The sequence below is a fragment of the Drosophila simulans genome, chromosome 2R (genome assembly GCF_016746395.2).
Source record: "Drosophila simulans strain w501 chromosome 2R, Prin_Dsim_3.1, whole genome shotgun sequence".
In the NCBI taxonomy this organism is placed as follows: Eukaryota; Metazoa; Arthropoda; class Insecta; order Diptera; family Drosophilidae; genus Drosophila; species Drosophila simulans.
Genome location: NC_052521.2, coordinates 10,835,954 through 10,848,622, shown reverse-complemented (window position 1 = coordinate 10,848,622; position 12,669 = coordinate 10,835,954). Strand labels below are relative to the sequence as shown.

At 45.1% G+C, this 12,669-nt stretch overlaps 4 protein-coding genes across 8 annotated transcripts; 1 reads left to right on the top strand and 3 right to left on the bottom strand.

The window, feature by feature from the left end:
* Positions 1–935: 935 nt before the first annotated feature.
* LOC6734344 (L-lactate dehydrogenase B chain) lies at positions 936–2,386 on the bottom strand. Its single transcript, XM_002081329.4, has one exon. The coding sequence runs from the start codon at positions 2,323–2,325 to the stop codon at positions 1,240–1,242; it is 1,086 nt and encodes a 361-aa protein (XP_002081365.2). The 5' UTR covers positions 2,326–2,386; the 3' UTR covers positions 936–1,239.
* Positions 2,387–3,606: 1,220 nt separating this feature from the next.
* On the bottom strand, positions 3,607–4,976 carry LOC27206168 (PH domain-containing protein DDB_G0287875). Its single transcript, XM_016167996.2, has one exon. It carries the CDS (start codon positions 4,887–4,889, stop codon positions 3,723–3,725), a length of 1,167 nt encoding a protein of 388 aa, XP_016027420.1. The 5' UTR covers positions 4,890–4,976; the 3' UTR covers positions 3,607–3,722.
* A 285-nt stretch (positions 4,977–5,261) lies between these two features.
* On the bottom strand, positions 5,262–6,631 carry LOC6734340 (grpE protein homolog, mitochondrial). Its single transcript, XM_002081326.4, has 3 exons — positions 6,439–6,631; positions 6,035–6,329; positions 5,262–5,838 (listed from the first exon to the last, which is right to left on the bottom strand). Exons 1-3 carry the CDS (start codon positions 6,522–6,524, stop codon positions 5,578–5,580), a joined length of 642 nt encoding a protein of 213 aa, XP_002081362.1. The 5' UTR covers positions 6,525–6,631; the 3' UTR covers positions 5,262–5,577.
* Positions 6,632–7,510: 879 nt separating this feature from the next.
* LOC6734339 (NAD kinase) lies at positions 7,511–12,434 on the top strand. Of its 5 annotated transcripts, none has more exons than XM_039291360.1 (4): positions 7,511–7,689; positions 10,763–11,080; positions 11,143–11,725; positions 11,785–12,434. In XM_039291360.1, the coding sequence occupies exons 1-4, from the start codon at positions 7,526–7,528 to the stop codon at positions 12,070–12,072; spliced, it is 1,353 nt and encodes a 450-aa protein (XP_039147294.1). In that variant the 5' UTR covers positions 7,511–7,525; the 3' UTR covers positions 12,073–12,434. The 5 variants fall into 5 exon arrangements, with proteins under 5 accessions (XP_039147294.1, XP_039147292.1, XP_039147295.1 ...); XM_039291358.2 differs by lacking the exon at positions 7,511–7,689 and adding an exon at positions 8,246–8,575; XM_039291361.2 differs by lacking the exon at positions 7,511–7,689 and adding an exon at positions 8,660–8,731.
* The last annotated feature ends 235 nt before the right edge of the window (positions 12,435–12,669 follow it).

Sequence of the window (12,669 nt, the reverse complement as noted above, 5' to 3'; positions counted from 1 at the left end):
AGCAGGTAGCTGGAAAATCAAACGTTGGTGCATACTTTCTTCGCGCACTGTGCGCCTGGTGAATTTCCATTAGCCAAACAAACAGCTAAATTGTGTTAAGCATTCTCCATTTATTTAAACAAATTTCACGGGAAAGGCAGGAGGGCCTGCGTGGGCGTGTCTTTGCATTCACCAACTAGCAACAATAGCCCAAAAAACCAAATCGTAGCGGAACATTTTCCCAGACGATGCAACGAGGCGTTGAAAATCTACGTGTTTCGTGGGAGTTCCACCTGCCCAACTTCTGATCGCCTGGTGGCGTGTTACACTTGGCTACACTTGCATCCATTGGATGGGATGCTGCATAATCTTGGCGTGTCGCAACCCCGGGTCAACCAACCAACCACTTGATTCGCTTCGTCGCATCGCCACCAAAAATAATAAAAATAATGGCGGAGCGGAACGCGATCGCTGATCGCTGCTGAGATTCGTGGGCGCCTGCTACAATTGTAGACCTTGGCTCCAAAAGTTGCGCAACATAGGGCCCCAAACATCTTAAGACTCCACATTTCTTTGCCGGAGCTCATCAGCTGCTTTCTCATTGCGCTGTTCACCTATTCGTTCCGAAGACCTTTGACTTTCGATTTTTCTTGATCGTCCTGCCCCAAGACCTTGGGATCCAAAATCTTCAAAAAAATTGTCACTTCAGCATGCGATATAAATCATAATTTTTGGAAAAATTACAAAATTTTCGACGTCTACGAACAGGGTCACAGAAATGCTAGCAAAGATTCTTTGTATCTCTGCATTTTTTTAGGTCGTCTACAAAACATTCGTGTGTGTGTGCATCTCACTTGCTCCAGCTGAAAGTGGGAAAGGGCGAAGGGCTTGCCTACTCGCTCCCACAGCTGGTCTTCTGCGGTTTTTACTTTCCACTTGAGATTTGGGTGTGGTTCTTTTTTCGATTTCAATTTCCTATTTATTGGGCTCTCGTAGAAAGGTATAATACTTATCTGGATTTGTACATACTATATAATAATGTGGTTAACATTCTATCTCTTCACTGGTCTACATTCTCCAGAATATGTACATTTCCAAAAAGTATTCGTTTGCAATATAAATATTTCGGAACAACAAATAAACCATTAGTATAGTTTTTTTCGTAGAATCCTTCAGTAGCTCATCTACTAAAGAATTCCTGGATTAAAACTTCTTAAAATCCAGTGACTTGGCCAATCCAAACCGTTTTGAGTTCATGAATCAAATACTCAGAGAGCATTGGGCCTCCAGAAGGATGTTGGCGGAGGCCAGCAGCTTGCTTTGCTCCACATCCGTGAGGGGCAGCTCGAACACGTGGCTAATGCCACCCGAGGTGACCAAGCAGGGCAGCGATAGCACCACGTTGTCCTGGATGCCGCTCAGGCCCTTCATGTCCGTGCCCACGCATGCAATCTTTCCCTTCCCGCCGGACATTGCCTGCACGATATCCGCACAGGTGAGCGCGATGGCCCAGTTGGTATAGCCTTTGGTTTTGGCCACCGCAAGTCCGCCGGTGGTGACTTGCTTGTTGATCTTCGCCCAGTTCTCCGGATCATCGCCGCAGGCCAGGTTCTTCACCACATCATTCAGCCGGATCCCGGCAATGGAGACACTGGACCACACTGGAACCGCACTGGCGCCATGTTCTCCGATCACATAGCCGTGAACCTGAGACGGAGGCAATCGAAGTCGATTTGCGATCAGGTTGCGGAACCTCACCGTGTCCAAATGACAGCCAGTAGTGAAGCAGCGATGCTTGGGTAGATTGGTAATTCGCTGCACAGCATAGGTCATAACATCGGCGGGGTTCGAGATGATAATGAAGGTGGCATCGGGACTGAGCTCCACCAGTTTGGGCACCGCCTTCTTCAGGATTTCGACGGTCTTTTGCATTGCAGCCAGGCGAGAACGATCCTTGCCGGAGGGCCGAGCTCCCGCCGTAATGATAACCACATCGGAATTTTTGGAGTTGGTACTATCGCCGCAAGGCACCACCCGAGCATCGTTTAGAAAGGCGGATGCGTGCTGAAAGTCCAGTGCCTCCGCTTGGGCCAGTTCGTAGTTGATGTCCAGGATGACCAGGTTCTTGGTGAGATTCCGGAGCAACAGCATGGCACTGATCGCCGTGCCCACCTGACCGGCGCCAACTACACTGATCTTCGAAATGCGCGGGCGTTTGAACTGCTTCATGGGCTTCATCGACTTGGAGAAGCAGGACTTGGCCGACTTGGTGGACATGGCTTTAGTATTCCACGTTTTGGCCCGGAAATGCGCCATATTCAAGCGTATCAGCTGACTTAGTGTCATTTTTTAATTTTGAATTTTGAAACCGAAAAAGGAATACTGGAACTAAGCCTACGGATATTTTTAGTATCGCATTTTCGAGATACTTACTACCTTTTTTGTTAAGAACTAATCCTTACATTTGCTTGGATTTACTTGTGCAAAATGCGTAACAACTTTTTGATTTCTTATTATTTAAATGAGTTATTAAGGTTATAATTAAAATTTTATATTTCTACGAATAGGTTGACAGACACTTTAATTTGTATTTAATTTATTTGATTTATATGCATTTAAAGGCATACTTTTAGGGAGACGTTAAAAAATGCTTAATTTTCTTGGTATTTTACAGCACTAATTTTGTGGAATACACCACCAACAAGTTGGGCATATTTTCGAATTCGAGTGAAGGTCTCACTGCTGGCCGCACATTGATTTTTCACTTCGTCTCGATCCAATCCGGTTTATTGCTCGTGGAGATGGCCTCATCTCTTATCTTTCAGAACCACGTGTTGTCCAATGCACGCTCAACTGCCCATTTTCCAGGGTAGCAGAGTGCTATTTTGAAGGACACATAGAAAACCCATCGACAATCTTACCAAATGTCTGGCCTATTTCCTGGGCCTTGCATTTCTTTTAAATTGTCAAACAATAAGGTATACATACATATATACATATGTATGTATATATTTAGTTAAGTACATCTGCGTTGTCCTATGCACGCCCATTCCCCCATTTTCCAGGGTAATTGGGTGCTATTTTTGAAGGGCATATAGAAATTATGTGAACAATCTTACCGAAACGTTTTGCTAACTTCTTGGCACTGCTTTTCATTTAAATTGTTGAACAATTATGAATTCTATTCACTAGAAAGCGTTAGGTATAAACCTGTGGTTGAATTCACAAAATAGGCCACAGTTATGCAATAAACGCTAGAAAAAAAACGGTAGTATTTAATAACGTGTTGACTAACATCTGCGGATAAAACAGCTTTGCGTTTTGAGGTACTAACCACAGTATGAAAATCTATGTTAAATGCTATGGAACGTGCTTAACCCCTTAAAAACCCATGTGGCATTTAAAAAAATTATTAAAATTATTTTTTATTAAAGTGAACCTCTCAAATCTGCTGCATGTATACCCATAATAATATCATATCCATAATGATTTCCAATTTTCTTATGAAATTCCCGATTTAAACATTATAATATGAATGTAGTATATGATAGAAATATACAATCTGCAATAGATTTATTATAAGATCATACACATTCGCAATAAAGCCCCTTATTATTTTAAAACTCATTTGATTTTTAGTGTTATATTATGAAACCATTACAAAATGAGATCACTAAGCTAGTTGGTTTATATGGAAAATATATTTCATTTGAAATGGTCTTAAGACTAGTCACACATTCCGCCTACTTAAGTGCCTGGGACGCCTCGATCAGCCGCTGGAGATCATCGTTGTTGCTCAGGGCGTGCTGCACGGCCTTGAGCACCTGGGCGTCCATGGCCTGGGTCTGCTCCGGACTGAGTGCCAGGGTGCTCAGGCGCTTGGCCAGTTCCGCCAGCTTGGGTTGCCGCTCCAGAAAGATTTCCACGACTTGCGGCGAGATATTGGCCATTTTGGCCAACTGCTGAATGTGTGGAGGCAGAGTTGAGTATTTGCCCTCCGCATCCTCTTGCATGATCAGCTTGGGCGTGTTGAGATGTGGCTTGGTCACGGGAGCAGGTGTTGTTGTGGTAGTGGTGGTGGTGGTCACCTGGATTGGCTTCGTGGTGGCCAGCGATACGGGACGCAGGGGAATGGGATAGTGATACGGCAGTGGCTGCCTAACCAGGATGGGACGCAGGGGTTTCAAGCCAGCAGGAGGAGGAGCCACAAAGACGGGCTGGAACGAGGCAGTTGGCGGAGCGATGAACGGCGCAGGAGTGGTGGTAGTGGTGACCTGACCAGACCACAGGTTGTACTGCTTCATGAAGTCGCCGAAACGTTGCATTAAGCTCAGCTCAGGACGGGGATCTGCTGTGGTGGTGGATTTTTCCTCGGGCATCTCATCGTAGCTGGCATTGCCCATGTTGTTGTCATCATCATCGTCGTCGTCGTCAGCCTTCTCTTGTTCCTCGGCCACATTCTCCTCCTCCGCCTCCTCGAAGTGCAGCGCATCTAGGTACTGTTTCATCAGCGCCAAACCCTCCTCCGTTCCAGTTAGCGTGCGTATATAATCTATGGTTTCGCTGGCACCATCCGTGCCAATCATCTCACCCAGCTCCTCGAGACTAGGCAGATCTTTGAGGCCCAGCTTGTTGTGAGCAATGTCTAGGAGATCGGCAGGATAGCCAGAGGTTGGAGCAGCCGTCGTGGTTGTCGTAGTTGTTGTGGTGGGCTTTATCAGTTTGTAGACCGGCAGGTTGTAGTACAAGGCGTTCTGTAGCTTCGAGTCCATTCTAGGTGGGAATTTTCTATTGATGTCCACTATAATAGCGCTGTCTTGTCCATAAAAACGAGGCAGCATCGACACCCTAGCCTGGATGCACTGCACCATGGCCAAGGACCAGAGAAAACGCATTAGAACACCAATCATTCCGTTCACTTCAAATGTTTAAGGACAACTAACCCATGATAGTTGAAAACCGTTTGAAGTAGACTTTGAACTCTGGCGCAAATCTCGTTTTAGGGAACCCACCATCTGTGCTTCCTCTGAATTCATGGGAACGTGCTGGAAGCCTACCTGCTGGGTCATAGAAAATCACGCATTTCCATTGAATTTTCCACCTACGCGACGAGCAGGAATGCGATTACGCTCCGCTACCTGGTTTTTGTTAACAAAAGAAATGGGTTTTCAAGAGGGATTCGAATTTCAAGGGCTAAGGAAAACGGGGAAATCAAAGGAAACTCACAAGAGACCTAGATAAAGAGAGTCTCCAAATGAGAAATACATATACAAATATCTTGGTATATTTCAACAAACTAAAACATGTTTTATTATCGTAATTAAACCTTAAAGTGGAACACTCGATGGCCACGCGTGTGGTACAAATTGTGGCCATCAAATCCAGTCACAGATCTCTTAGAAACTAGGAGGAATTCTAAATTCGCAAGCTTTGCCCGAAGGATGCGTTTGTGGGATAGGTTGTATTTACACAGGGTTTACGTACATGAATTTTGCAGCGGAAAACAAATTGCAAACAACTGAGAGACACACGCCATGTAAATTGGTTTAGGAGGGGGTACTGGGAATTTACACATGCCTCTGGGCAGCCGCATGGCTATCAACACTTCGACACGCCCACCAAAGCCGGGCGTATGCAACGCTCGTGCAGTTTGTAGCCCAGCTTGGTCACCTCCACCACGGTGTTGGCCTCGACGGTCTTGTCCTCCTTCTGGAACAGCGCCTCGTGCTGATTGGGGTCGAACTTCTGGTTGATGGGATCCAGTGGCTCCAGTCCGTGTCGCTTGAACACCTGCAGCAGCGAGGCGCGCGTCATGGTGAGGCCCTCGTACAGGTTCTTTAAATCAGCATTGCCGCTGAGCTGCAATAATTAAGATCATTAGAAAGGGTAGCTTTAAAAATGCAAAAGATAAACAATAGAGGAAATCCCTAGAGTTATTCACATATCTCAATTTAAAATACCCCAAGAAATCTAGATGATTGTAATGCCATAATAGATCTTCAAGTTGAACTTCATTTCGAGCCTGAAAGCACGGCACCTAGCATGTAGTTCGTACCTTATCCTTGGGCACCGCCTGTGTGGCATGTCCCAGGGTGTCCGCCACCTCGAGCAGATCCTTGCAGAAGCTCTGGATGCCAAAGATCTTGGCGTCGCTGATCTGTTTGTTCAGTCGGTTCCTCATGTTTTCGCTGTCGGCGAGCGAACGCTTGTATTTGTCCAGTAGCTCGGCATTCTGCTCCTTGGCGGCGGCCAGTTCCTTGGTGAGTTTCTCCACTTCTGGCGAGGATTCGGTGGCCTTCTGCTCCGCCGTTTCTTCCGGCTGTTTCTCTGTGCTGTACAAACGGAGGGCACTGGTTGTTCGGAAGGAGGGAGGGAGGCAATGTTAGAATTACGTGCGAAACGACAAACGTGCGCCCTCATTACGTCACAGATAAGAGGAAGCAATGCGGCCGTATTTACCTCATATTTTGGGAAGTGACCGATGACCGCAGGTGGACGAGTCGCCGGCCAAACATTTGCAGAGGTAAAGCTGCCTTTGCTGACATTATGCTTAGCTTTTTCGTACGTTAAATAAACTTATTTCGCTTTTGACGTAAAATCGTCGGCTTCACAGCTCTCCCAACAATCGATTAATGTTCGATAGTTATTTTTATCGATTGCACCCGGTGTTGGCGCTTAGTGTGACCGCAGCGTAGCTGTAGAATGTAACAGTCAAGTCGGAAGTAGAAAAGAAGTAAGCTCAAATTCATTAATGTAAAAAATTTATTTAAATCCAAAGAACTCACTTTAAATAATAAAAGTATCTAAAAAGAAATTAAGAAGAAAATCAGTGCAAGTAATAAATAAATATTTAAATAGCAACAAAAGTACCAAAATGATGTAATTTTACCATTTTACACATTTAAGCCCAAAAATGCAATATAATTGCAAACAATTATTATAAATAAAAAATCCCTACTTGAGCAGTAGTTCCTGACACCCCTGAGAATTCACCTTGGTCATAAATGGAAATTTAAAGCGACAAAATATTTCTTATATAAAATGGACAAACGGAATATGCAAATGGCATATAAAAATGTGAAAATGTGTATCGACAATATTGGCAGGCAGGTCCACTTAAAAACCCCACGATCGGTGTTAATGCAAAAATGGGCCTATATTCTTGGCGCTACCTTCGGACATATATTATTAAGAGTGCGCCACCGGCTATTAATCCACGCATAGCTTATAAATCGATCTCATACCAGATCGGCCACGCCCCGGGGCCGCCAAAATATGGACCGCTCGAAAAAAGTTGCTCTGGAAATGTAAATATCGGGAGGCTCTTAATGAATTCAAAGTACGAGTGTACGAGGCGGGCACAGCATCTATTCAGCCACTTACCTCTCCGGATCGCACTGCCAAGTATTACATATGCGCATGCATTGTATATATTTTGGAAAACGAAGCACGAGAAGTCACTTAGTTGGATCTCGCCACCGGAACAACGAGGTTGTCGTCTTAAAACTCGGTTTTTTTTTCATACTTTTCCAAAACAAAAAAAAAAATGCGTGAGGAGGATCTCCAATTGGCCCTCCAAATGGTGGCAAGTACCTCGGTGTCCAGTTCCCTGGAGGAGGAAAACGATGGAGCGGCTGCCACGTCGCCGGGCAACTCACCCAAGCCATTGAGAAGAGTCCTGGATTTGAGTGAGAGGCGTAAACAATTCAGGTGGGTGGATTAAGAAAGCTGTACAAAAAAGGGAGCTTAAGTGATAAACATGGTAAACATGTAGTTTTGACTAGTTTTTATAGAAAAACTACATTTAAAGCTAGTTTCAACAGTGTATATGGTAGATTCCAAATTAAAGAAAGAAGTGCTATTAATAGCTTTCTTTGCAATAAAAACACATTAAAAAACAATATATTTAATTATATTTTTAGATCTAATTAAAGTTTTTCACACAATGCCATTTCTCCGCCATATAGTTGTATATTGTTTATAAGCGGTTCTAAAAATAAACAACAAAAATGTTTGTTTGAGAGGTTAAAAGCACTCAAAAACACGTACAAATTAGGCTAAAAATATAAACGGTGTTTTCACGTGCCTGACTAATTTGCAATGCCAAGTACACTCCTTTGTCCACATTAATTATGAATGACGAATGCTCTTCTGAATGACGAAGGTGGAGACATCCGTTGGATTTTTAAATTTCGCGCTTGTTTTCGCGATAGACAATGAAATCGATGCTATCGATTATTTAATCGGCCTATTGACAGCCCTAGCCAAAACTTTGACCAGTTTTTTTTTTGCATCGAAAGAATTCGTTAAAAATCAGTGCGGTATACTGCATTTAAAAGGCATATATAGCACGGCATTCCTCCAGATAGGGCACAGATGTGACCCTGATCTCTCCAAGCATCTGCCGTCATAACAGTGGGATGCCAGCGCCAGAGGACCTAAACTCCTCCGACCAAGAGGAATATTTTTGCACCGAAAAGGACGCCGCTGCCGATGGAAGTCATCTGTTGCATGCCCCTGGAACGGCGGGTGGAGCAACTGCATCCACCTCGGCTCCGGGACTGGGCGGCAACCACATGACCAGCAGCTGGTGGTGGTAAGGTCCCAATCACCTGCCCGAATTTGTAATCATGCGGTCTTACACACAACTCTTATCGGATTCCCATCTCACATGCAACAGCACAGTGGTGGCCGTACGAATAGGTGCTTAAAGCGATAATTCCATTGCCCTGGCACGCGACTAGCATTCAGTGTATGTTTTGTTTATTTGTTTGTGGTAATATATTGCTTTAATCTTATTATTAATTAAGTAACTAGGCTGGCATAGATTTCAGGGTAACAAAAATGTTATGATGCATATAGGAAAGTTTATTAGTTAATTATAATGTATTTGATATTTGACGGTTTTTGAAAAATTGGTACTAGGTCGTTGGAAGATAAATAATTAACCAGCATATTAAGTAAGTTAAGGAACTCATAGATGAAGCACTCCACACAATCTTTCCTCGTAAAAGTTGAATAACCCATCTCAAAATAGAGTTTCTTGATTCCATTTAAACGAAAGAAATTGAAAAGCGATTGGGTCTAGACTTGTGCCAATTTCGGCAATTGATTCGCTTTGATAGCTTCGATGTTATGTTATCAATTGAACTGATAATTGATCGCCAAGGCCTCTGCGCCTGCGCTGTGCTAAGTGCGATCTGGATTGGAAACGGGAAGCAGTCATTGGCGCGGAGTAGAAAACCCAGTCCGCTGCGGACCAACGTGGTCAACTCAGGCGCTCAGTTGTTGCTCGCACTCGCGATCGCCCGGTTGACAAATTCAGGGCCCTCCGTCATTTCCATTATGACCATCAATTTTCCGCCCAGTTGTGCGCAATAATCACTTGAGGAAAATCGTTGGGAAATTATCTATCCCTTGACATAAAGTTAAAGTGAACGAAAAAAGAGGCGTTTTTCCTAAACACTCCATCAGCGTAATGCATTTCTGATTACCAGTTTGTGTGCCGCATTCGCTGATAAAACACTTTCTCTTTTACGGTCGGCCGACACATTCACATTTTTTGGGCTCATATTTTGTTGGCTCATCGATGAAAAGTGCGTGGGCGTGTTATTTTTAAAAGCAACCGACTCTTGTGTTGTGAAAACAAAACTCTAACCTTGGTCCCTTTTCCGCTGGCCAAAACAATGCGGTTCGACTGCATTCCATGAGCGCAAGTGTACGAAACTGCATTTTTCGGAGCCAAAAAGTGGAGTTACTAGCAGAAATGGCATTGTCGGACATTGATTTGGCCACCTTGCACGAGAATCGCTTGGAGCAGCGCTGGCACTACGGATTGCCCAATAGCCACCACATATACCATCAACATCATCAAGATGGATTCAGTGCCATGACGCGGCTCTGTCTGGAGCGCAATCTGCAGAGGAAAGTGCAGCCGGACCTCAACGGAAACTGTCTGGCACGGGGACGTTCCCGGCAGAATGCCAATGCCATTGATTCGTCGTCAGGTGGTGGGCAACGCAGGCGATCCGGCACCTGGCCGTAAGTGGACAAACAGCTGAAAGGTGTCCCTAGCTATAAGATTGCATGCGAAAAGCATGGAATTCGTAATCCAAATACAAATCAGTACGATGGCGCAATAAGTGCACTGGCAAAAATAGAGTTCCTAGTTCCAAATTCATGTGTAGTTCAGATTTATTGTTCCATTCGAACTATTGACACAATAACTTGACTATAATGCTGACCTTGTGAATATAGACATAATACTTTATAAATAAGTTCCCTTACAACGCTTGAATGTTAAACAAACTCCCTGTTTTTCTTAGTGCATCTACGAATGCAAGCAGGAAGGGGAATTGGAAATGCGATTCTGGGGAATCGTCTCCAACCAGCTCCCAATGTTTTTCTCTCGACTTCTGTCTGCCTTCGATGTCGCCATTTGCATAAGGTTGATTTACAGTTCAGAGAAGTTAGTCTGCATACTGCAAAGGTGGAGAAAACAAGGCAAATATTCTGGGAATCCTGTAGAGATATTGAAAAATGTTTCCCCTGCGTCCTGATCAGCCGCAGGCGGTTGCCTCGTTTCCGCTCCACAGCTCCTTGAGCATCGAAGAGTTCAACAATGTGAAGTGGGAGGATATAAACGATTGCAACAACAATTGCATTCGGGAGGAGCCAGTTCTAAGACCCAAAACCAATCGTCATATTCTAAGGTCTTTAAGGAGCTGCATAGGTACTTCATTGTATCCATACTAATTGCTCTGGTTTTCCACCTCCTTTACAGGCGCACTCGCAGCTTGAATGCACCCTCGCCGGTACAGCAGTTCGGACCATGTGGTCGCATCATGAAAAACTCCGCCATGGTGATGCAGATCCAGGATCCGGCTAGTCAACGTCTCACCTGGTACAAGCCACCACTCACCGTGCTGGTGATCAAGAAGGTCAGCGATGCATCGGTGCTGGCGCCGTTCGTCTACCTGGTGGACTGGCTGCTGCAGGAGAAGAACATGGTCGTTTGGGTGGAGTCGGCCGTGCTGGAGGATGCCCAGCTCAACGAAAATGTGCGATTCAAAGCCATTCGGGATAAGCTAGTGACTTTCAAGTGAGTCTGTGTAATGGTAGAATATGTATATAATATTAATAACCTAACCATTAATCCCACAGAGATGGCCGAGATGATCTGACCGATCGCATAGACTTTATTGTTTGCCTGGGTGGCGATGGCACCCTGCTGTATGCTTCGCTGCTCTTCCAGCAATCTGTGCCTCCCGTCATGGCCTTCCATCTGGGCTCCCTGGGCTTCCTCACACCCTTCCGTTTCGACAACTTCGAGGAGCAGCTCACCAGCGTCCTGGAGGGTCATGCCGCCCTAACGCTTCGCAGTCGTTTGCGCTGTGTTATGCATCGCAGAAGCGATAGAAAACAAGAGGCTAAGACTCTGGAGGTAGATCCAGATGGAGAGGCGCGACCTGCAGCCAACAGCATACTGGTGCTCAACGAAGTGGTCATTGATCGCGGTCCCTCGCCCTATCTGAGCAATATTGATCTGTTTCTGGACGGAAAGTACATCACGTCGGTGCAGGGCGATGGCCTGATCGTATCGACGCCCACGGGAAGCACAGCATATGCGGCGGCGGCCGGTGCGTCCATGATCCATCCCTCCGTGCCGGCGATTATGGTGACTCCCATCTGCCCGCATTCGCTCAGCTTCCGACCCATTGTGGTGCCAGCAGGAGTGGAGCTGAAGGTGGGTCGCTTTACCCACAATTCCCATAGATTCGTTTCTAACATCTGCTTGGTCTTCAGATATCAGTATCCCCCGAGAGCCGCAACACCTCGTGGGTTAGCTTCGATGGACGCAACAGGCAGGAGCTCTTCCATGGCGACAGCCTCCGCGTGACCACCTCCATTTATCCCGTGCCATGCATCTGCGCCCAGGATCAGATATCCGACTGGTTCGCCTCCCTAGCCGACGGACTGCACTGGAATGTGCGCAAGCGACAGAAGTGCCTGGACGAGCTGTCGGATCTGACGGCTTCCGGATCGGAGGACACGCTGGACGAGATCGAGAACATGAAATTGTACGATGTGTAGTGCGTAAGTCCCTGCTGCTAATAGAAACCGTAGGTTAGGGCTTTTAGTTGTAGTTCTAATGCTTCGCCCTTTTGCTTAGTGTGTAATTTTTGTAGTATTTTCGAAACAAATTGTTTAAACACATTTGCCAAATGTATGGAAATCATTTTAGTACTTTTACTGTTCGAAACGCCAGTGCTCTTGCAAAATTGTACATTTCAGCTAGTTAAATATAAATGCAGTTGCAAACTGTATCAAAAAGTTGTAGAGAGCATTGCGGAATGAATCTCAAATCTTTGAGAATTAACGTTAAAAAGTCCCACTTCTAAAATAATAAGCAATTGAATAATATATTACTTAATAAAACAATACCTGTAAATTCAGCTTGTAGTTGCGAATTAATGGAATGTTCCAAACATTTTACCAAATTTAGCTCGAACATAACTTTAAAAAAAACATTGTCAAGTTGTGCTGTAGATTAAGCCTGATTGCGAACTGATTGAAATGTGTTCTCCTCCAGCTTCGCCTTGTAGATTTCGCATTAGTGTAGTGCCAGCAAGCACACCCAGATCATCTGGACTTTAGAGCTCCTCTCCCAGGCCACTTGTTGCATGTTGT